The sequence below is a fragment of the Nelumbo lutea genome, chromosome 5 (genome assembly GCF_056320005.1).
Source record: "Nelumbo lutea isolate HS-2025 chromosome 5, American lotus-T2T, whole genome shotgun sequence".
In the NCBI taxonomy this organism is placed as follows: domain Eukaryota; kingdom Viridiplantae; phylum Streptophyta; class Magnoliopsida; order Proteales; family Nelumbonaceae; genus Nelumbo; species Nelumbo lutea.
This window is the reverse complement of record NC_142688.1, coordinates 9198867-9222396: the sequence shown is the minus strand read 5'-3', so window position 1 is coordinate 9222396 and position 23530 is coordinate 9198867. Positions and strand designations below refer to the sequence as shown.

At 41.3% G+C, this 23530-nt stretch overlaps 2 protein-coding genes and 1 pseudogene across 8 annotated transcripts in view; 2 read left to right on the top strand and 1 right to left on the bottom strand.

Moving 5' to 3' along the window:
• Positions 1–815: 815 nt before the first annotated feature.
• LOC148850218 (zinc finger protein 7-like) lies at positions 816–1684 on the top strand. Its single transcript, XM_088946072.1, has one exon. It carries the CDS (start codon positions 958–960, stop codon positions 1528–1530), a length of 573 nt encoding a protein of 190 aa, XP_088802198.1. The 5' UTR covers positions 816–957; the 3' UTR covers positions 1531–1684.
• Positions 1685–2669: 985 nt separating this feature from the next.
• Positions 2670–23530, bottom strand: part of LOC148850216 (TIP41-like protein) — a 31666-nt gene continuing 10805 nt past the window's right edge. For 2 of the 7 annotated variants that reach the window (XM_088946070.1, XM_088946066.1), the window contains exons 7-8: positions 8222–8310; positions 2670–2882 (exon numbers count right to left, since the gene is read on the bottom strand). The gene's annotated coding sequence lies outside the window, so the exon portion shown is untranslated. Of the gene's footprint in view, positions 2883–6471; positions 6830–7870; positions 8010–8032; positions 8311–23530 lie in introns of those variants that run through there. The other 5 variants (XM_088946069.1, XM_088946065.1, XM_088946071.1 and 2 more) reach the window with 4 other exon arrangements.
• Positions 9066–11921, top strand: LOC148850217 (putative serine/threonine-protein phosphatase 2A regulatory subunit B'' subunit TON2 pseudogene; annotated as a pseudogene).

The window sequence follows — 23530 nt, the reverse complement described above, 5'->3', positions numbered from 1 at the left end:
AATTACAGCTTCCTCAGCGAGGTAACATCTACTTTATTGCAACTAATTTTCACTTACCTACTTGACGTGACCGCATGAAAGAGTTATACCAAGTTGAGATGCAACCTTTTATAACTCAGTCCATCCCAGTAATCTGAACCCCACTGTACAGGTCGGATGAATCCTGATAGGGAATCGATGTCAAATCTACGGTTAGGATGCGATTTATAGGGGCGCTGCTGATAGATTAGGAGGAGGCTATAATTACAAATTTCTGAAATGTACTGCAGTCTATTTATCCCTACAAGAACTATATAGAGGTACCTGGTTGACAGGTTACCTATTCGTTTTATACCTTGGATCAAATGGTCCATGATTGGCCAAACCACTAGTTTTGCGCAGTATGGATTGATGAAGTAGATTCTCTGTCTCCAAACCCTATATTGTTCACAGTTCACACCCGGCATGTATCTGATCTAGTCAGGGAAGCAGAACATTAATGGCGGACAGTTGATGTAAATTATAAGATTGTGATTTGACCGGTGATGTAATTATTGCTGTATCGTGAACCTAGTATTATTATTAGTTACTCCAAGGAGAACAGCCACGTAAAAAGTGGTGTGATGTGGAGATGAAAAAAATACATGAGGGAAAAGTTGATGTGCTCAATATTCCGAGGCTTGACATGGGCACAGTAAAAGATGATATAAGCATTGTTCCTGGAGTACCAAGCATCACCAGTGGGGACTATTGGATAGAAAGGAGATAAAATGAAAAAATCTCAATTTCGTTTTTCCCTCCCTTTATTCTCCCTGTTGATATCACCCTTTTTAAGAGCAACCACCAACCAGCCAACAAACCTCTAATCTTTCGAGTTTCAACTTAAACACCCTTGAGAACTCTTCTACTCTTTCCAAATTCCGAATTAATTTGTTAGAGGTTTGAGATCCTTACTCTGATTTTAGGGTGGTAGTGACAATGATCAAGCAGACTGAAGAAGACTCAACAACCCAGATGTCGACCAACAACCAGAAAGTCGAATTAAAGAGCAGAAACAACAATGATGGAGGAATGGATAAGGAAGAGTGGTTGAATTTGAGCCTCGGTAGAAGTGAGCCATGCAACAGGAACTTGGATCCACAATCAAAGCCTGCTTCCAACAAGGTCTTCTCGTGCAACTTTTGCATGAGAAAATTCTTCAGTTCACAAGCTTTGGGTGGTCACCAGAACGCTCACAAGAGGGAGAGAGGCGCAACCAGAAGATTCCAATCTCACAAGATGGCGACAACGGTGAGTTTGCCCCATAATGCATCACCCATGATGCAATCACTGGGAGCCCGGCCTCACTCGCTGGTGCACAAGCCAAGCAAAGAAGGAACTGGGTTGGTAGCACGGTTCAACAATCCCAACTCGGGCTATGGGATGGCATGGGCGCCATTCACTTTCGAAGAAGCAATGGATATGATGTGGCCGGGGAGCTTTCACCTGGACCCTAAACTGTCTATACAACCATCAGAACTACAAAAGATAGATTTGAATCTCAGTCTTTGATCCATCCATCCTGTCAACTAAATCAGGTTTCTCTTTTATTTCCTGTCTAGCTACTGTATGATTTTGGCAATTTTTTTTTCAACCATCGACTAAAGAAGCTAATGTAATTAGTTGAAGAAGTTTGAAGTTTCAATTCTCATCCATTTTCGGTATTGTATATTTATGTATCTGTCAATTCGGTCGTTCAGTGAGCTTCCCAAGCCACTTAGGAACAAGGTTCAAATATCAATACATCCGATACGTCTGAACATGCGTATTGAGGCGTTTCAGGTGATTGATACATTTTTTTCATATTTTTTATAAGGGGTTTACAATATTTCTATTTAATGTTTAAAACCACCATAATTTCCAAAATCCTAAAACCAAGAGTTTGAGAGACCCTCCAAAGCGATACAGTATGCCTGGTATTCATACTTTTTTTTTAATTAATTGCACGCCTGAATCCCCTATGGTTGCTATAACTACTGTTATCCTTTTTTTGGGGCATAGTACAGCAACACACAAACAATTATCCTCTAAATTCAGGGGTAACAACAGGTAGCAGGACTCCAATCAGCATCTCTGATGGGACTCGATATCCATACTTTGAACCTTGATAGACTTCCCTGTGCTCTTCCCAGAATACATTATTTCCTAAATGCTCAAAATAAAGCATCTAGTAAGCAACTTATATGTTAATGTTAAATAATAAAAGTTTGGACGGCTATAATCAATCCGATAAAACTCCAATACAAATTTGGTTATGGGATTGACGTGGATTGTAGGATTGTGCACATTTCGGGGTATCTACCTCTTAGGCAGTCTTAGATCAGCTACATAATTCTTCCCATCCAATCACAACTGTAAGTCAACTCAAGACATGAAGTTGAAATGAATGGCGAAGGTGCCATCATTTTCAGAGTTATGTTTAACAGAACTAATATGAAAAAACTTATTTTGCCTTTATTAATTCTTCATCTTTTTTAATCATGAATTGTCTCTTAAAAAAAAGTGATCTCACTTTGGCTTCCCCTTATAGTCTTGTACATGGAGGTCCTCATTGTCATATATTCCGTGATCTGTAATTACGCTTCTACCGTCATTGCCATCACACCCAAAGGGTTCGGTCAACTGCCAATCTGAGCCTACACACCACTATATTCTTCAGGAATTGAAACATATTCCAAAGATCCATTGACAATTATCAAGAGACCGGACATCGTGTGAACAATGATTTCATACGGTTTTGGATCTAAAGAGAGATTTCACCGGGGGGACAGAAGATTTTGATCAATAAGTCGTATTAAAGTCCAAATCGACTGTGGTGGTGCTACTTATTTGGAGAAGAAATAATAAGTTTTCAACCCGCAAGTCTGTAACAAAATAGCCAAATGAGAGAGAGAGAGAGAGAGAGAGAGAGAGAGACCAGATGAGGGAAAGAAAAGACGAAGAAGTAAGAATTTCAATAAAAAAAACAATTTATTTTTAACTTATTGTTATTAATGGGAATTTCAATGTTCAAGTTTGAAACACGCTCCCATGGAGGTTGATGGATAACCAAAGTATCGGCATGTTGACTTCGGATCACCTGCCCACATCTACCCACAACATACTACCCCCATGAATTGGGAACATCTCCCCTTGCATAATATTATGTAGGGGGATGAGATGTTCTCCATGTGTGGTTGCAATATTATGTGGATAGACGTGGGCAGAATTTGTATGGGTAGAAGATTCAGACTCATTTATTTCTACCTCAAGGTGAGAGGCAGAGCCAAGACACCTAACTTCATATGCCTTTTTTTTTTTTGGTAATCTAACCTCATATGCCTTGCCCCTCTACTAAAAGGTTACCCACCTCTATTTTTGAGAGGCTTACGCCTCAATGCCTTGCACCTCAAATTGGTGAGGTGTAAGCTGCCTATAAAAAGCATTAAAACTGAAAAAAAAATAAATACATACATATATATATATATTATAAATTAGCTATAATATTTCTTAACACTTAAGAAAATTGATTATTTAGTTGTTTATAAATAAAACAGACCAATCTATACTAAAAATTTTCGCATAATACTTCTTTTAAACAAAAAACATATCATTTGTTGTTCTCTTACCAAAGTACATGTTAAAATAGGGTTTCTTTTCCCCGGATCTAATTATAAAGAACAAAAATACTAGACAACCCCCCCCCCCCCCGTTTTACAGTTTTAATTCTTCATCACTTATAAATTAAATGATATTGAATAAAAGATCTAAAAATATATAAATTAAGTACAGCTATTTTTCTTTAGTAAAAAAGGGCTATAAATGTAAAATAAAAGTATCACATTAAAAAGAACATTATTTAATAAAAAATAAATATATAAATTGACTATGAAAGAAAAAATATGATTAATTTTAAAACAAAAAAATGAATATAAATATAAAATTTCTATAAAACAAATAAATTGTACCCTTACTACATAAAATATTACAAATAATTTCAGTCTACATGTTTATATTAACTAATTTAGATAAACAGTTATAAACATAAAATAAAATAGAAACTAAAATTTTAAAAAACTCAAGGCTCATGTTAAAAAAATGTGTAATGAAAAGAAAACATATAAAAGTTGAGTATAAAATGAAACAAATTGTGTCTATATACGGATATATGTACAAACATTATATTTATATACATAAAATTAAAATTTATATTTATACTGAGTCATACGTCTCAAATCGCCTCGAGACTTACGCCTCACCTCTTTGGCACCCAACCACCTTGCATCCAACCTTTTAAAACCTTGGGGATCATAAAGGGTAAAATTGAGTTTTAAAAATTGACCTACACAAGATGTAGGGAGGAATGAAAATCTTTTACTCATTATACAACTGTACAATTTCTTCAAATTTGTAGAACACAAATAAATGAATAGATTTCTTTTCTCAAAAAAAAAAAAAAGAATAGACTTCATTTCCTTGTGAAATTACAGGCTGTCATCCAATATGTTAGGGATAGTGACACTTAACCCGTTGAACTTTCATTAGAGGCAAAGGCCCACCCTGAACTTTCAGATTCGAGCATTTTCCTCACCACTAACTCTGTTAGTTAATTTCAAAAAAGATTTTCATTAGACTGTCATGTGCACGTTTAAAATTTTCTAAAACCCCAAACTGCCCTTAAATCATTTTATGAGTATTTTATAAAAATTGATAAAATACAACAAAAAACAAAGGTACCGTTTGACAAGTCTTTTTAGAAAGATCTTTTAATAGCCAAAATAGCCCAAAGACATTAAGCTTTTGGGGTCTTGTCTTTAAAGATAAAGACCATTTCTTAAGTGACTCGGTCTACTAGGCTTTTAAAAATGCTTTTAGAGGCTATTTATCAAGTAAAAAGATCAGAAAGCTTCATTTGAAGCTTCCCAAAATTTGGCATTTTCGTTCTTTTCGATCTTTCTGCATAAGCATCTTCTCATCTTTCCAACTTTTGATTACGAAACAGAGAAAAGACTGATTTTTGGTCTTTCGAGCTTGTGGAAACTCAAAAGACCACGTGGGAAGACTTGCTAAGTGCCACCAAAGATAAGGGAAAAGTAGAAATTTGCAGAAAATACGACAAAAAAAATAAAAATTGATAATGAAAAAATACAAAAAACATTGAAAATTGCAAAAATAAAAAATGCAAAAAGACATTAAAAAAATAAAAGAAAAGAGGAAAGCTTAGAAATTCATAGTAAAAAGAATACGGAAATTCAAATGGACATTTTTGTAATTTTATCTTTATCATTAAGCCCATGGGTGGGGAAAAAGTGAAGTCTGAAAGTTCAAGGGGCTGTGTCCCTACACCTAAAGTACAGAGTGGCAGTGTGCAACTTATCCTAAATATATACATTCTACGTGCACAATGAGTTCATTGCAGCGAAAAAATGAAAAAATAAATAAAAAAGAATTCTCTGTCAGGCTTATCCATTTGCAATGGTTAATTGCGGGTCGAGTCCCGACCAACCACATACTTATTTGGGCGGAACAAATTGGTTGGGTGTATATTTGATAGTTGATAATAATAACAATTACAACACGTATGTACATCCACTACACCTGGCAAAAAGTTGATCCAACCCACGAACCCGACCCAATCCAACCCGAAAAAACAGGGTTTGAGTCTCATATTTAGCTATCCGAATGTGAAAATAACCCGACCTGAAAGAAATTGGGTTGGGTTGAGTCATGGGTCAAACCGCTGACCTGATTGTCAACTCTAATTGGGATTATTTATGCGTTATTAGAAATTTCCATTCTTTAATTTTTTCTATTTAGTCTCTACTTTTTATTGTTTACTCTTTAAATTGTTAAATGTTAAGTTTTTTATTTTGTATTTGAAATTTTAAAGCTAATTCTTTTAATTTTGACATTTTTCATGTAATTTTTCTTTATTATTTTAAATTTCAATTTTTTTAGATGACCCGAATTGACCCATGGGTCAATCCTAACCCGAATATTTAGGATTAGGGTCTAGCATTTAACAACCAACCCGAAAGTAAACCCGACCCGAAATCAACCCAAAGTACCTTGACCCAACCCGAACCTGACCCACCCAACCCAATTGCCAGGCCTATCCACATTTTGTCGAAGTACACATGGGTTGTGGCACCGTTAATAGTAGCACATCACGACTGACTAAACTGTGTACCCCATTTTAGCCCATATTCTTGACGTTGGGATGATAACATTGTGCGCATGAACAATCTTTCGGACATGGGACATGGAAGTCATTTTGTACTGGTACAAATAGAGCAGGTTGCGCAGTTAGTAGGATCTCTGACTCAGCACAGACCTGGGATCAAATCTCGCTGCCACCAGGTTGGAGGGGTTAAGGGGACGAGGGATGGGCTACCCTTTTATATAAGCTAATAAGCCCCATGAAACCAAAAATTTTAAAAAAAAAAAAAAAAACATTATTGGAGTGGAATTGAAAAGGTGCCTTGTATGAGTTGTATCTGATTTCTAGGAACTATAATTTCAGAGGTCTCACTAATATATTATTATGGAAATCAATGTCTTAAATAGAATAAGTAAGAAACCTCACCCACAAACTTTTGTAGGATCCGGTGTCATAATGGGCAATACATACCAATACAAGAGGCATTGTGTGAACACAATTCATTCTCATAACATAAATTTTCACGTACTATTTGCATGATTTTGGATATGAAACTTATGGAGCAAAGAATCCACGGTTGCTACAAGGTGGGTGCGCTCAAAAGAGAAGTAACGGATGGACGTGGCGTGCTTTAGGATGGGCCATGTAGTTTAGATGTTCATGATGTCTATCCTGCTCGCTCAGAGAGAGAGAGAGATTTTATCGGAGAGAGCAATAATGGATTTCATTAGAAACAATTATGACTTGAGAGGGTTTTTATTTGAGTAATGAAGGATTTTGTTAGGACAATTAAGGCGTAAGAGAGTTTTAATTTTGACTTATATTTCTCCTAAACAAACTTTACCAGCTGAGCCAGTTAGGACATTTCCTCCATAAACCATCTCTATTCCCCCTTAGCCGTTTAGCACACTTAGGTACCCACCTTTGGGTGAGCACCTTCTGTAAATTATTCATGGTGATGTAAATGAGGCAACCACCAGAAAGCACTAGATAAAGTGTTATTTTGTAGGCAATTAGAAGTAGGGAGTTGAGCGTGAAAACATCTCACAAGGTGGATGTTGTTTTATATTCAGTATCAACAATGTCTCAGCATAGGAAAAAAACAGTATAATCCATGCTAGGTCCTGAAGACATAAAAGATATTCTTCTACTTATCATTCTAATGTAATTTATTTTTTTCTTTTATTAGGTTAGTATCTCTCATTCATTCTATAGATGTATTAATAATTCACTGTGATTTAGTTAGGTAAACTTAAAACCTTCTTTATGTTTTGTTCTTGTTTCCTTGGTGTAGAATCAACTACTTTTTAAGTGTTGTGTTCAAAATCTGCAAAAATTCTCAGCTCGTGTACATCAAGGAAATGAACATTTCCCGTATTAGTATCTAGTTATCCACATCTATGCATCCTATCTCAAAAGCGCCACCATAATAGAACCATTCCTTTTCCAGGGAAATAATCAAGCCCAATTTTGATGGCTACTCACTTGATGGTTTGACGTTCCCACAGTTTGGTGTTTCAAAGAGCTTCTATCTACATAACTTACAACTAGTCTTAGACTTATTACGGAATCCAACGGAGTTGAAGCTCTAGCTCCCTTGCATATAATTGGAAATATTTACAAATCACAACCTTGGGTTCTCAAAAGTGGCAATTAAGTCATATTTTAGATATCATGTCCAAGAAGGGGATATGGAGGCTTTCCTACACCGTTGAAGAAGTATGGGCTTTGGCATCTACTTTTTAACATCCAGGTTGGTTAGGTTGGTCACTGGGCTTAGTGCTTCATCCTATGTTTCTTTTCCATCTCCATGTTAGGGACTCAAGCTTTTCGAAAATTCATTCCTTGTCTTCTAAAATCATTGCAAATATGAAATAAGGTGATAACCATGAATGTTAAATTGAAAAAAAAAAGAGACAATTTTAGTACAGGTTTTAAAAATCTATAATAACATATAAGCATTGGTTTTGAGTTTCTTTTGCATGCAGATATAGCACGGTTTTTATCATACTAGAGTACCACTGAGAATTGTTTACCAAAAAAAGTGCCACTGAGAATACTCACATTTTACAAGGAAGCCTCTTGTAACGGGAAGCCTCTTGACTTATGAGAGTTGGATCACCATATGCAGCAGAATCAGAAGGATATCCTTTCTGTACCAATTCACCAAGATGATGAATGTATGAGGTTTCATTAGAAGAGAAGACACAAGGGAGAACAATTAGAGAAAGAGAAAAAGGAAAATAGTTATGGAACTAAGTCCCAGAATAAGTAAAGAACAACCTGTTCCACCTCTGGGTAATGACTACAGGAAAATGAATTTGAAATCCATAAATCTAATATAACATGTAAGCTTCTACCATAAGCAAAAAAATTGACTCATTTGAATAGGATCTCCTGTTCATAAAACTCCATTTGTTTGCAGTGCAAATCTGAACTGAATACAAATTTTGCACCCGATTCAATTTTGCATCTGTTCATTTGTAATTATGATTTGTACTCCTAATTGATACAAAATGTATACTTTTCATCTCATTTGCACAGTTGGACTCGCTGGGAGTGCAAATTTTGCATCCAAAAAATAATACAAGATTTGACGAATCCAGTGCCTTGTTAGACACTGAAGGGCTGCCTTCAAGTCATTTAACAAGTAAAATCCACTTTCTAAAATAGGGTTAGTCACTGTGATAGGCCCCAACTATCCATTCGGGCCCACAACATGAGACCCAGGCCAAGACACACATCAACCAGGCCCAACACAAGAGAAACACCTGATCACCCATGTGCAACCTCCACTGAGGTTCGTTTACGCGAGGAGGCCACGTCCCTCTAGTTAGTTAGCAGTCACAGTCTAGTCATTGTGCAGGAGAGACTGAAGAGAGAGTATAAATAATTGTAACCCCCCATCTATTGGAGGCATGAAATGAAATAATCCTTTAGTCTTCTACCGTCTCTCTCTTCTTCTCTTCCTCCCTCTCTCGTCTATTTCAGGAGGGTGAGCTCCCTCGAACCAGCTCAGATTCTCAGAATTCAAAGCGGTCCTATCAATTGGTATCAGAGCCACTCAGATCCATGGATGCGCAGATGACAAGGCTTGAAGATAGTCTCAGTCGTCTTGAGGGAAGTCAGAGGAATCAGAAAGGAATTCCAGCCGAGCTGAAGATGATTTTAGACAGGCTTGGCACGATGGTCAGTTCTCTAGAAGAGCGTAGTCGCCGAGCTCCTTCAGTCAACACTCATTTCGGAGAAAATGGAGGATCAAAGCTAATAGAGAGCATTGGAAAGCCAATAACGACAATGAGATCACCATCAGGAATTGAGACTTCAACCCTAGCAACAAGCTCAGCGATGTTGGGTGACAAAATAGGGGAGGTGGTACAGAAGGGCAGTGTGAAGACTATAACCCCATCCATCATTATCCATGTTGCTTGACCCCTGGTCCCTGTTCTCTTCCCTCTCACTCTCTCGCTTAAATCGAGCCTGTCCATACCCAGCCCAGGTCTGTCTTAGTTGGTCAACCTCTGGTCATCATTTTCGTTGGCGGCAACCATAACCCAACCCATCTCACCATGCCACCTGAAACCCGTCTCTATCAACCCTCCACTTTTACAGATCACTGCTCTTTCTCTTCTCCCATGGCTCCCTAGTGACAACCATGATTTCTGGTTCATTGTTGGAGTTAGGCCCGGTGGTCACAGAACCTTCGACCACGAAGATTGCATTAGACGTGTGCTTGTTTCCACCAAGTTATTACGAAGTCGGCAGATTCTTTCGATCATTGACAGTGATGCTAAAATAGCTAAGGCAGACTCAATGATTTGGGTTTTGGTTCCAACAGGACCTCTAGACACAGGTCAACAACGAAAGGGGAAAATGATAGGTGATGGTAAGAACCCAAGCATCTTTAACGCAGTCATTGTTCACCTTGTCCATTCTAGCATCTCCAGTGGTGCCATATCCTATATCTGGGTGGATGTTGTTGTTGTGAGTATGTTCAGGCAGTTTGGAGTTGGATTAATTAGTGCTCGTCTTGTTGCTACAAAGAAGAGATTTGCCATTGTCATCATTCTCCCGGCCTCAGCTACGCTCTCACCAAAGAAGATGAAATATGAAGACTTTTGCCATATTGCTTCTGTATGTACGGAGCAAATAGGTCCAAGGTGTCGAAGGTTTTTCAGCCTTTCAAATATTACGAAGTTTGAGAAAGATGGGTCTGGAAGAATTTCCATCCTGCCGTTTTACCTTTATGTGATGCGCAAAGTTTCCCTCACTAAGGCGAAAATTGATATGAGCGAGTTTGATGAGGATTCTGATGGTTTCCTTCACTCTCATGAAATGGAGGCCTACATTAGAGGTCTTATTCCTAATCTGGCACAACTACGAGGTGGGCCTGCATCTTTTATTCTAATGAACTGCCGCATAGCTGCATGCAAATTTTTCTTCTTTTGTGACCCTCACAGGCAAGGTAAAGCATGCATAAAGAAGGTACTACTTAGTAACTGCCCCCAGGAACTCATGGAACTGCACCAGGAAAGTGAGGAAGAAGTCACTGATAATGAACAAGCTGAAAACTGATTCTCATTGACATCCACACAACGGATATGTGATATGTTTCTTGCTCTAGATAAAGTTTTGAATGGGACATTGAACAAGCAGGAGCTTCAAGAATATGCAGATGGTACATTGACAGAAATATTCATGGAGCGGGCATTTGATAAACATGTTCGGCGTGGCAAAAATGGTGGTGGTGGTGATAATGCACGGGAGATGGATTTTGAAAGTTTCCTGGACTTTGTTTTGCCCCTAGAAAACAAAGATACACCGGGAGGATTGACATTTGTTTCAGTGTCTTGATTTCCATGGAAGAGGGTACCTTACAATAGCTGATATCCACGCACTTTTCAGAGATGTACATCAGAAATGGATCGAGGGAGGGAACTACGAGCTGCGCATTGAGGACGTAAGAGATGAGATATCGAGATTCCTTAAATTGCATTTGCAGAGAGCATAACAGCACATGGAGTTGGCCTACAACCGCAATCACCGGGAGCTTGAATTGGCAGTTGGGGATTGGGTCTATTTGAAGCTCCAGCCTTACCGGAAGCTTCAGTAGCCCGATGAGTTTGGCAGAAGCTAGCTCCCAAGTATTTAGGCCCATTTATGGTGATTGAACGAGTGGGACAGGTGGCTTGCAAATTGGAGCTTCCTAGTTGCTCAAAATTACACCCGATTTTCCATGTTAGTATGCTGAAGCCTTGCCTAAGCCCTACAACTAAGGTCAGCCCGACCCTTCCGCAATTCAGAGGACAGGAATATACTGATTGAACCACAACAAATCAGGAATGTAAGAGGGGTCAAGATAGGCAAGAACTTACACAAGCAGGCCTTAGTCATGTGGAAAAACTTGCCACCAGAAGACGCCACTTGGGAGGACTATGACAAACTACAAGATCCCCCACGTCAACCTTGAGGACAAGGTGTTTCTTGAAGAGGGTGGGACTGATAGGCCCCAACTATCCATTCGGGTCCACAACATGAGACCCAGGCCAAGACACACATCAACCAGGCCCAACACAAGAGAAACACCTGATCACCCATGTGCAACCTCCACTGAGGTTTGTTTACGTGAGGAGGCCACGTCCCTCCAGTTAGTTAGCAGTCACAGTCTAGTCCATGTGCAGGAGAGACTGAAGAGAGAGTATAAATAATTGTAACCCCCATCTATTGGAGGCATGAAATGAAGTAATCCTTTAGTCTTCTACCATCTCTCTCTTCTTCCTCTCTTCCTCTCTCTCTCTCGTCTATTTCAGGAGGGTGAGCTCCCTTGAACCAGCTCAGATTCTCAGAATTCAAAGCGGTCCTATCACACTGTCTGAAAGAGGACAGCTTCTGACATCCCCAACATGGAAGTCACCACTCAAATTTATCAGTCAATGGCCTGGAGATTTCTTACCCTTGTTCTTGTTACGTAGCATTGGATGAGTTATCAATTCTGTCAATGATGGACCTGAATCTTTTCAGATTTGTAATAGAACTCTTGATGTAGGAAAAACCGTATGTATGATTCTTGCAAATAATACCAAACTAGATTGATATGGGACAAAAAAAGAGAAAAGTCCTACTAGGGTGAACATTTTTTTTATCAATAACAGAACCATTTTATTAGAAATAAGAAAAAATATACAAGTACAGGTGCAAGGAGAGGTACTCTTCACTCTCCCCACAAGGAGCAACAGAATTACAAGATAGCCCAAAACATTTGATCCCTTCCCTCCCCTTGTTTGGAAGTGTGTCTGCAAAAGAATTAGCACATCTTTTAACCCACTGCAGTCTCACTTTCATACCCTGAGTCAGCCACTTAAATTTCCTTCTTTCATTAATGCAGCTCCACAAACCATCATCCTCCTCTAGCCAGCCTATTACAAATTTTGAATCTCCTTCATTGACCAACCGGCTAATGTTCAGTTCCCTAGCCCTTTTTGCACCATCCAAAACAGCCAAATCTCAGCTCGAAGTGAGTCACCCAAACCAATTGGGCCTAAGAAAAAAGGCAATAATTTCACCTTCCTCATTCCTGAAAACTTCTTGAACACCTGAAGATCCAGGGTTTTCTTCATTACTACTATCAAAGTTCAACTTAATGAAACCACAAACTGGTGGAGTCAACATTGGATAGAACAGAACTTTGCTAGGGGCTGAAGATGCCACTTACTTCCAGTTATTCAGCAAGGCTATTGTAGAAATATCATCAAATAAATCCATAGATTTTACCCACTGAACCACTCTCACAATGATTACTTCAACAATTGCCCCTCTACTATCCTTTTCAGCAAATATTCTTTGGATCCTTTCCTCCCATACTGTCCAACAAATTGCAGCTCTTGTGCATCTCCACAACACTCTCCCCCTCTTAAGGGGCAGGAGATTAATAAGTGATGGCAAGACTTACCATTAATTTTACAAAGAATGCACTGGTTAGGAGATAAATACCAAAAAGGCTTTTTTCTTTGAAGTAGGTTGCAGGTGTTGATCCTTCCCAAGAAAACTTCCCAACAAAAGGCCCCAAGGAACCAGTTTACCATGGTTGCCCAAGACTGTCAGAGGATTGTGCTAAAGCTTTGAAGAAAGAGGCATGGGTAAAGGTAGAAGAGGATAGGGTCCAAATTTGGGAGTCCACTTTTGAAGGATCCAAGAAAACCCCTTGTAAAAGTTGAAGCTATGTCAGGACATTGTCCATATCTGAATATCTGAACTTCCTCCTAACACCCAAGTCCCATTCAAACTCAGAACCCACTTTTGAAGGATCCAAGAAAACCCTTTGTAAAAGTTGAAGCTAGGTCAGGACATTGTCCATATCTGAATATCTGAACTTCCTCCTAACACCCAAGTCCCATTCAAACTCAGAACCCACTTCAGATGGAATCTGTTGAAGTTTGACCTGCCCTAGAATTCTGTCTTGTTCGTTGACTGTAAAGTAAAGTAAACAGCAAAGAGGAGAAGAAAGAAGAAGAGAGAAATGAGAGGAAAGAGAGAATGGCTGGTTCGAATTAGAGAAAGATCATCTCCCTAAATTCGGCCAAACCTGTTATTATATTATTAACTTGATGGAAAAGACTTAAGTGCCCTTCTTTAAGTAAGAAGCACTCGAACTAACATAACAGTACACATCAACCTTCTCAACAAGTACAAAGACCGAAATACCCCTTCACTAACACCACTAACACCCCCCCTCAAGCTGGTGAGTATATATCATATAATCCCAGCTTGTTACATATGTATTCCACTCTCCCCCGACTCAAACCTTTTGTAAACAAGTCTGCCCACTGGTTTCCCGTACTAACATATGTAGTTTCTATCACCCCATTCAACACCTTCTCTCTCACAAAATGACAGTCAACTTCGATGTGCTTGGTTCTTTCATGAAACACTGGATTGGAAGAGATATGAACTGTTGCCTGATTGTCACAATAGAGCTTCATTGGAGTACTGATGTTATATCCTATCTCCTGTAGAAGGTTCCTCAACCACACTAATTCACAAGCAGTATGTGCCATGGCCCTATATTTTGCTTCTGCACTGCTTCTTGCCACAACTGTTTGCTTCTTACTTTTCCACGTTACCAGGTTACCCCCGAGAAAGGTGCAATAGCCTATGGTGGATCATCTATCAGACATAGAACCTGCCCAATCAGCATTGGTGTATCCTTCTACTACCAGTTTCCCACCACACCTATACAGCAAACCACGACCAGGAGCTCCTTTCAAATACCTCACAATCCTTAGCACTGCATTCCAATGTGGGACCAAAGGTTTCTGCGTGAACTGACTCACCACACTAATCGCAAATGAAATACCTGGCCGAGTAATGGTTAGATAGTTTAGTTTGCCTACAAGCCATCGATATCTGCCAAGGTCTTCAAATGCTTCACCTATTTCACTGCTCGGCCTCGTATTTGTTTCCATAGGTGTCTCAGCCGATTTAGTACCCAACAACCCTGTTTCTTCCAATAAATCGAGCACATATTTCCTCTAACACAAATTAATGCCATGCTTAGATCTTGCTACCTCTATGCCCAAAAAGTATTTCAACTTGCCAAGGTCCTTTGTCTGAAAGTGTTCCTGTAGGAATGCCTTCAATCTGTCAATGCCCATTTTATCATTCCCAGTCACAACGATATCATCCACATACACCACCAATATTATTTTGCCTGCCGAAGAGTCAAAACTGAAGACAGAGTGATCAACTTGGCACTGTTTCATACCAAACTTCTTGACCACCTCACTGAACCTACCAAACCATGCTCGAGGGGACTATTTAAGTCCATAAATAGCCTTCTTAAGTCTGCATACCTTACCATCCTCCCCCTGAGCAACAAACCTTGGTGGTTGCTCCATGTAGACCTTTTCGAGCAAATCACCATGCAAAAAGGCATTTTTGATGTCTAGCTGATGGAGAGGCCAATCATACATAGTTGCAAGGGAGATGACGACACGAACTGACCCTATCTTAGCAACCGGGGAAAATGTCTCTGTGTAGTCAATGCCATAGGTTTGGGAGTTCCCTTTGGCAACCAGCCGCGCCTTCAGGCGCTCAACACGACCATCTGGCAAGTACTTAACACTATACACCCACTTACAACCGACAGCCTGCTTCCCAGGAGGAAGAGCGGTGAGATTCCAAGTGTGATCATGATGCAAAGCAGAGAGGTCTTCTTCCATAGCACGACACCACTCTAGAGAGGTAAGGGCTTCCCGGACATCCTTAGGAACAACCACAGAGGATAACAAAGAGATGAACTGGCGATGGGAGGCGGAGAGGTGGGTAAGTGAAACAAAATTGGAAATAGGGTGAAGGGTGCAAGTACGACTTACATGCAAGTACGACTAAGAAATTGCATTCAGGTCAGGATAATACCAGTAGGGTATATCAACTGTATCAAGAATACTTCAATCTGCAACAGGGAAGTCAGAGCCTTGAGGAGTACTATGCCAGTGTGAGGAATATCTATAATGAGTTAAATGTCTATCATCCTCTCACTTCTGATGTCAAAGTTCAACAGCAACAGCAAGAGCAGCTTGAGGTGACACAGTTTCTGGTGGGACTGAAGTCTGAGTATGAACCAGTATGAGCTCAAATACTAGGGGGATCTGCTCTTCCATCTTTAGAGGAGGTGTTTGCTCGTCTTCGGAGGGCTTCCATTGGATCTATAGATTCTAATGTCTCCGATAAATCAGCATTTGCAGTGTCGAGAGGTCAAGATGGCAGAAGTGGGGCTCGAAGAGCCCTGCCTGGCAGAAGTGGTAGTGGTGGATCTACACATACCCGTGGTGGTGGTCGTACTGGAGGCAGAGATTCAAGGGGAGCTCGTGGTAGAGGACATGGCTCGGGTTCACGGAAGTGTACTCATTGTGGATTGGATGGACATACCATTAACTACTGCTATGACTTACATGGTCCTCCCTCGACGTGGGCCAACCATGCCATGACTAGTGACACCAGTTTCAGCTCTAGACAGGAGAACCGGTCAGCTGACCCGATGCCATCTACCCCCTCAGATGGCCCAGGCAAGGAGATGGTGAGTGTTCCTCGGGATGAGTATGAGAGGTTTCGTTCAATCCAAGTAGCAGCAGAACACAGCTTCCTTTGCACACTCAGGTATGGCTTGTTTGGCATCCACACCCAACCCCTGGATTATTGACTCTGGAGCCTCCGATCAATCACGGGAACTCCAGGTGTGTTTTCATCTCTCACTCATTGCTCAACATCACAATCTGTTACCCTTGCTAATGGCTCCACATCATCTATCTGTGGTGTTGGTAATGTTGACCTAGACCCTGTATCCCTATCCTCTGTTTTATATGTCTGTTAGTAAGCTGACCAAGTCCCTTAAGTGCTTCATCACATTTTACCCTTCTATGTGTGTTTTTCAGGATCTCAAGACGGGGATGAAGATTGGTGGAGGGCATGAAGCCGGTGGACTGTATTATCTTGATGGTGGTGGACGAACGTCGACGGCCCTTCAGTCATCCATTTCCCCTCTCCAGTGGCATTGTAGATTTGGTCACCCTTCGCTGAAAGTGTTGCAGTCCTTAGTCCCTTCATTGAGTCAACTTTCTGTTTTAGATTGTGAGTCGTGTCAATTTGGGAAACACCATCGTGTTCCCTTTCGTTCTAAGGTCGATAACCGTGTGTCGAGTCTTTTTTCTTTAATTCATTCAGATGTTTGGGGTCCTTATAAGGTGATGTCATATAATGGATACCGATATTTTGTTATTTTTGTTGAAGACTGTTCAAGAATGACGTGGCTCTATTTAATGAAAGAAAGAAGTGAATTATTTGCCATCTTCCAGAAATTTTATGCTGAGATCCGCAATCAATTTGGCGTTCACATCAAAATTTTCCGTTCTGATAATGGATGTGAATACTTGTCTTCATCTTTTCAAGAATACTTGGACCAACATGGCATTATACACCAAACTTCATGCACTTACACTCCGCAACAAAATGGGGTGGCTGAGAGAAAGAACCGCCATCTTGTAGAAACGGCACTCCCTCATGCACCACATGAATGTTCCCAAAACCTTTTGGAGCGATGCAATGCTCACCTCTTGTTTCTTAATTAATCGGATGCCCACGTCTATCCTTGATGGTCATTCTCCTTTTAGTGTCTTATTCCCCACCATGTCTCCGTTTCCGCTTCCTCCTCGGGTATTTGGGTGTGTCTGCTTCGTTCATAATCTGGGTCCCGGGACTGACAAGTTAGATGCACGTTCCCTGAAGTGTATCTTCCTTGGCTATTCCCGAACTCAGAAAGGGTACAAGTGTTATCATCCCAGTTCTCGTCGTTCCTTGGTATGTGTTGATGTTACATTCTTCGAGTCTACTCCGTTCTTCGTCGGGTCCAATGCTGCTGCCTCCTCATCACCACCTCCTCTTCCTCTTCCTGTGGCTGATCCACCTCCGCTGGTTCCAGTCATGCCTACGTCCTTGCCTCCGGTGCCACCGTCGGTTGACCACCCACCCATCCGTCACGTGTATACACATCGCCAGCGTGTACCGGCCGCAGCTCCTCCAGCTTCATCACTGTCGACAGATCCAGCTCCAGCTCCGACACCAGCCTCCGACCTAGATCTTTCTATTGCCTTCCGGAAAGGTAAACGTACTTTCACCCTTCACCCTATTTCCAATTTTGTTTCACTTACTCACCTCTCCGCCTCCCATCGCCAGTTCATCTCTTTGTTATCCTCCGTGGTTGTTCCTAAGGATGTCCAGGAAGCCCTTACCTCTCCAGAGTGGTGTCGTGCTATGGAAGAAGAGCTCTCTGCTCTGCATCATAATCACACTTGGGATCTCACCGCTCTTCCTCCTGGGAAGCAGGCTGTCGGTTGTAAGTGGGTGTATAATGTTAAGTACTTGCCAGATGGTCGTGTTGAGCACCTGAAGGCGCGGCTAGTTGCCAAAGGGTACTCCCAAACCTATGGTATTGACTACATAGAGACATTCTCCCCGGTTGCTAAGATAGGGTCAGTTTGTGTTATCATCTCCATTGGCCTCTCCATCAGCTAGACATCAAAAATGCCTTTTTGCATGGTGATTTGCTCGAAAAGGTCTACATGGAGCAACCACCAAGGTTTGTTGCTCAGGGGGAGGATGGTAAGGTATGCAGACTTAAGAAGGCTATTTATGGACTTAAACAGTCCCCTCGAGCATGGTTTGGTAGGTTCAGTGAGGTGGTCAAGAAGTTTGGTATGAAACAGTGCCAAGTTGATCACTCCGTCTTCAGTTTTGACTCTTCGGCAGGCAAAATAATATTGGTGGTGTATGTGGATGATATCGTTGTGACTGGGAATGATAAAATGGGCATTGACAGATTGAAGGCATTCCTACAGGAACACTTTCAGACAAAGGACCTTGGCAAGTTGAAATACTTTTTGGCCATAGAGGTAGCAAGATCTAAGCATGGCATTAACTTGCGTCAAAGGAAATATGTGCTCGATTTATTGGAAGAAACAGGGTTGTTGGGTACTAAACCGGCTGAGACACCTATGGAAACAAATACGAGGCCGAACAATCATATAGGTGAAGTATTTGAAGACCCTGGCAGATATCGACGGCTCGTAGGCAAACTAAACTATCTAAGCATTACTCGGCCAGATATTTCATTTGCGGTTAGTGTGGTGAGTCAGTTCATGCAGAAACCTTTGGTCCCACATTGGAATGCAGTGCTAAGGATTGTGAGGTATCTGAAAGGAGCTCCTGATCGTGGTTTGCTGTATAGGTGTGGTGGAAAAGTGGTAGTAGAAGGATACACCAATGCTGATTGGGCAGGTTCTATGTCTAATAGACGATCCACCATAGGCTATTGCACCTTTCTCGAGGGTAACCTAGTAACGTGGAAAAGTAAGAATAAAACAGTTGTGGCAAGAAGCAGTGCAGAAGCAAAATATAGGGCCATGGCACATACTGCTTGTGAATTAGTGTGGCTGAGGAACCTTCTACAGGAGATAGGATATGACATCAGTACTCCAATGAAGCTCTATTGTGACAATCAAGCAGCAGTTCATATCTCTTCCAATCCAGTGTTTCATGAAAGAACCAAGCACATCGAAGTTGAATGTCATTTTGTGAGAGAGAAGGTGTTGAATGGGGTGATAGAAACTGCATATGTTAGTACGAGAAACAAGTGGGCAGACTTGTTTACAAAAGGTTTGAGTCGGGGGAGAGTGGAATACATATGTAACAAGCTGGGATTATATGATATATACTCACCAGCTTGTGTACTGTTATGTTAGTTCGAGTGCTTCTTACTTAAAGAAGGGCACTTTAGTCTTTTCCATCAAGTTAATAATATAATAACAGGTATAGCCGAATCTAGGGAGATTATCTTTCTCTAATTCGAACCAGCCTTTCTCTCTTTCCTCTCCTTTCTCTCTTCTTCTTTCTTCTCCTACTTGCTGTTTACTTTACTTTACAGTCAACGAAGATGGTAAAGTATGATAACACTTGTACCCTTTCTGAGTTCGGGAATAGCCAAGGAAGATACACTTCAGGGAACGTGCATCTAACTTGTCAGTCCCAGGACTCGGATTATGAACGAAACAGACACACCCAAATACCCGAGGAGGAAGCGGAAACGGAGACATGGTGGGGAATAAGACACTAAAAGGAGAATGACCATCAAGGATAGACGTGGGCATCCGATTAATTAAGAAACAAGAGGTGAGCATTGCATCGTTCCAAAAGGTTTTGGGAACATTCATGTGGTGCATGAGGGAGCGTGTCGTTTCTACAAGATGGCGGTTCTTTCTCTAAGCCACCCCATTTTGTTGCGGAGTATAAGTACATGAAGTTTGGTATATAATGCCATATTGGTCCAAGTATTCTTGAAAAGATGAAGCCAAGTATTCACGTCTATTATCAGAACGGAAAATTTTGATGTGAACGCCAAATTGATTGCGGATCTCAGCATAAAATTTCTGGAAGATGGCAAATAATTCACTTTTTTCTTTCATTAAATAGAGCCATGTCATTCTTGAACAGTCATCAACAAAAATAACAAAATATCGATATCCATTATATGACATCACCTTATAAAGACCCCAAACATCTGAATGAATTAAAGAAAAAAGACTCGACACACGGTTATCGACCTTAGAACGAAAGGGAACACGATGGTGTTTCCCAAATTTACACGACTCACAATCTAAAACAGAAAGTTGACTCAATGAAGGGACTAAGGACTGCAACACTTTCAGCGAAGGGTGACCAAATCTACAATGCCACTGGAGAGGGGAAATGGATGACTGAAGGGCCGTCGACGTTCGTCCACCACCATCAAGATAATACAGTCCATCGGCTTCATGCCCTCCACCAATCTTCATCCCCGTCTTGAGATCCTGAAAAACACACATAGAAGGGTAAAATGTGATGAAGCACTTAAGGGACTTGGTCAGCTTACTAACAGACATATAAAACAGAGGATAGGGATACAGGGTCTAGGTCAACATTACCAACACCACAGATAGATGATGTGGAGCCATTAGCAAGGGTAACAGATTGTGATGTTGAGCAATGAGTGAGAGATGAAAACACACCTGGAGTTCCCGTGATGTGATCGGAGGCTCCAGAGTCAATAATCCAGAGGTTGGGTGTGGATGCCAAACAAGCCATACCTGAGTGTGCAAAGGAAGTTGTGTTCTGCTGCGACTTGGATTGAACAAACCTCTCATACTCATCCCGAGGAACACTCACCATCTCCTTGCCCGGGCCATCTGAGGGGGTAGAAGGCATCGGGTCAGCTGACCGGTTCTCCTGTCTAGAGCTGAAACTGGTGTCACTAGTCATGGCATGGTTGGCCCACGTCGAGGGAGGACCATGTAAGTCATAGCAGTAGTTAATGGTATGTCCATCCAATCCACAATGAGTACACTTCTGTGGACCCGAGCCACGTCCTCTACCACGAGCTCCCCCTGAATCTCTGCCTCCAGTACGACCACCACCACGAATATGTGTAGATCCACCACTACCACTTCAAATCCTCCTTAGTGCTGAAATCAAGAAGAGAGAATTCTGCAGCCTGCGAATACTCTCTTGCCGCCTCCCTGCTCTTGTCGCCCTGTTTGCCAGTTCGATTTCCAGCTGTGAGAGAAGTCAAGATTGGATCTTGACATCAGTTCTTTGAGAAAGGATTGAAAAGGAAGTTGTGCTCACGTTCCATTCTACTGTTTCTTGCGAAGGACAGAGTTCTTGGGGAAGAACACGGTTGATTCTGCTCCATCCTGCACTGCGCCATCTTCAATGGGAGCAGTCTTTGGATCCTTCCTTGGGCGTGAACACCTTCGTTGGGAGATATTACTTCTCCGTATCAGGTATTATTCTCTCCCATTCCTTTTGGTTCAGATCTGGTTTAGTTTAAGGTTCAAGATTTATCCTTGAAAATATGATTTTCTAAATAGGGAATGTGATTCCCAGTTGAAGGGAGAGGAAAAATTTTTGAAATTCGCCCCTTATTCTGCAATCTTTGGGCGTCCATGTGATGGATCTCTCATCCCTTCAGTGGAGCCATTAGCAAGGGTAACAGATTTTGATGTTGAGCAATGAGTGAGAGATGAAAACACACCTGGAGTTCCCGTCATGTGATCGGAGGCTCCAGAGTCAATAATCCAGAGGTTGGGTGTGGATGCCAAACAAGCCATACCTGAGTGTGCAAAGGTAGTTGTGTTTTGCTGCGACGTGGATTGAACAAACCTCTCATACTCATCACGAGGAACACTCACCATCTCCTTGCCTGGACCATCTGAAGAGGTAGAAGGCATCTGGTCAGCTGACCGGTTCTCCTGTCTAAAGCTGAAACTGGTGTCACTAGTCATGGCATGGTTGGTCCACGTCGAGGGAGGACCATGTAAGTCATAGCAGTAGTTAATAGTATGTCCATCCAAACCACAATGAGTACACCTCCGTGGACCCGAGCCACGTCCTCTACCACGAGCTCCCCCTGAATCTCTGCCTCCAGTACGACCACCACCACGAATATGTGTAGATCCACCACTACCACTTCGGCCATACACTGGACCACTATTGCCACCACGGCCAGGCTGGGCTCCTCAAGCCCCACTTCTGCCACCTCGACCTCTCGACACTGCAAATGCTGATTTATCTGAGATATTAGAGCTTTCCATTGATCCAATGGAAGTCTTCCGAAGACAAGCAAATACCTCCTCTAAAGATGGAAGGGCAGATCCTCCTAGTATATGGGCTCGTACTGATTCATACTCAGACTTCAGCCCCACCAGAAACCAAGTCACATCAAGCTGCTCTCTCTGTTGTTGTTGAACCTTGACATCAGAAGTGAGAGAATGATAGACATTTAACTCATTACGGATATTTCTCATACTGGCATAGTACTCCTCAAGGCTCTGATTTCCCTGTTGCAGATTGAAGTATTCCTGATACAGTTGATATACCCTAATTGTATTATCCTGACCAGAATAAAATTTCTTAGCATGAACCCACACCTCTTTGGCTGTGCCAAGAAACATGAAGTTCACACTGATTCTGGGTTCCATACTGTTCCACAACCATGTGATGATCTGTGCATCTTCTTGTTCCCAGTCTTCGTACTCCTGAGAATTAGTGGGGGTTTCTCCTCTCTTATGTGCTTTACCTTCTTCGCCTTCAGAAAAACCTCTACAGACTTGGCCCAAGGGACATCAATAGATATCATCACACTAGGTTTACTATCACTGTTATCTGCCATTGCCGAATTCCCTTATTACTAAATCCTGAGCACTACACACTACACATGACACTTCACCGAAATCTGCACACTGATTTCAGCAATAATAAAGGCTGAAAGCCGTACTTGTAACACCACAAACCCTACTCTACAGCTACCGGAAGTTTCACCATTAAGTAAACACTACTTCCCTTCGAATCACACACAAACCAGCATAAACCCTAACATACTGCAATCTGAAAACCCATCATACGATCTGTACTACACCTCTCATGTGTTCCATAACAGAAATTATGCATAAAAAAAAAAAAAAAACTCCTTACCTCATCGCCTGAAGGCCAACCACACGAAGGAATGAAACATCACTGCACCACACGAACCAGCCCTACATTAATTAGGGGAGGGCTTAGAAACCACAGCAACCAATCACCAACGACACCACCGGAGGCAATAGAAACCTCCAAGGGGAAGAGGGCGATCACTCCTTTTCAGCCCTTTTCCCAGTCTCCAACCAACGGCTGAGAAATCCAAGAGAAACCCTAGTTCGAATGCACAGAAAACAAAATTCTAGCAAGTCTGATTTGTTTAATGTGGCTCTGATACCATGTTGAAGTTCGGCCTGCCTTAGAAGTTTGTTT

Excerpts from the sequence above, each read along its gene's own strand:
- LOC148850218 (XM_088946072.1), top strand. The coding sequence starts at position 958 with ATGATCAAGCAGACTGAAGAAGACTCAACAACCCAGATGTCGACCAAC.